The 889-nt window shown below is 55.2% G+C and overlaps 1 protein-coding gene across 1 annotated transcript in view; it reads left to right on the top strand.

Annotated features, from left to right (window-relative positions):
* Nucleotides 1-308, top strand: part of KXD1 (KxDL motif containing 1) — a 1,730-nt gene extending 1,422 nt beyond the window's left edge. Inside the window, exon 4 of the mRNA XM_009081820.1 lies at nucleotides 73-308. Within this exon, the coding sequence (XP_009080068.1) occupies nucleotides 73-308 (236 nt within the window). The remainder of the gene's footprint in view (nucleotides 1-72) is intronic.
* The last annotated feature ends 581 nt before the right edge of the window (nucleotides 309-889 follow it).

Raw genomic sequence — 889 nt, 5'->3', positions numbered from 1 at the left:
GAGAAATGAGGGAATTGCTCTCCTGGGGGTGGTCTCTCACCACAAAACTAGTGTCTGCGTCTTCCCTTCCAGACATCCACGAATCTCCCATCCTGGAAGACGACGACGACTTTGACCCTGTCCCCAAAAGCACCACGACCACCATCGCTACCTCTGAGCAGAGCACGGAGTCCTGTGACACCAGCCCTGATGTTATCTCTCCCACCACGAGCCAGGATTTTGAGGATTTATCCCAAGGCCAGTACGACATGCCGGCCATGAACGGACAGAGTCTCACAGACGAGGACACTGCCAACGGCCTGGACTAGGAAAGTTGGGTCCTGCCCCTGGAGAACTCTCTATCCTGTATTTATATTTGTGTGTTGCTTTTCTTTGGCAAGAGGGAAGCAAAAGCTGGGAGAAGCCAAGGGAGGAAGGTGCTGCCCTCCTGCCTCTAAACTGCCACTGTGGTGTAACCCTGCGACTCGCTGCAGGGTGAATCAGTAAATCCTGGGTTGGAAAAGCTTCTCCTCTTTGTCCTTCCTCGTTTCTGCTCAGGAGAGCAGCCAGACCTCACCATCCACGTAGATTTTTGGTGCTGAAAAGCCACTTTGGGGCACAGGTGGTTCTATTCCATAAGGAATGTTGTCTCTGAGGCTTCATGTGCTTTCCAGCTCTCCTGGGGGTCTGTCCCTGCTGCTGCTGGATCTGTGCTGGCTCCCTGTGGTTGCTGAGTTTCTCAAAGATGGGATGAGCCAGAGTTTCCCTTTGGCTCTGACCCCTCACCTGGGGCTGCTGGTTGCTGCACAAATGGGCTCACAGTGGGCTGTGCCCTCCTGGGCTCTTCACCAGGTCCTGGGGATGGACCTGAGGTCTCCAAGGGGCTGAGAGGAGAGTGGGGGGCTGGGGG

This window comes from Acanthisitta chloris, unplaced genomic scaffold (genome assembly GCF_000695815.1).
Source record: "Acanthisitta chloris isolate BGI_N310 unplaced genomic scaffold, ASM69581v1 scaffold43279, whole genome shotgun sequence".
Classification (NCBI taxonomy): Eukaryota; Metazoa; Chordata; class Aves; order Passeriformes; family Acanthisittidae; genus Acanthisitta; species Acanthisitta chloris.
This window is presented reverse-complemented; position numbering and strand designations above follow the sequence as displayed.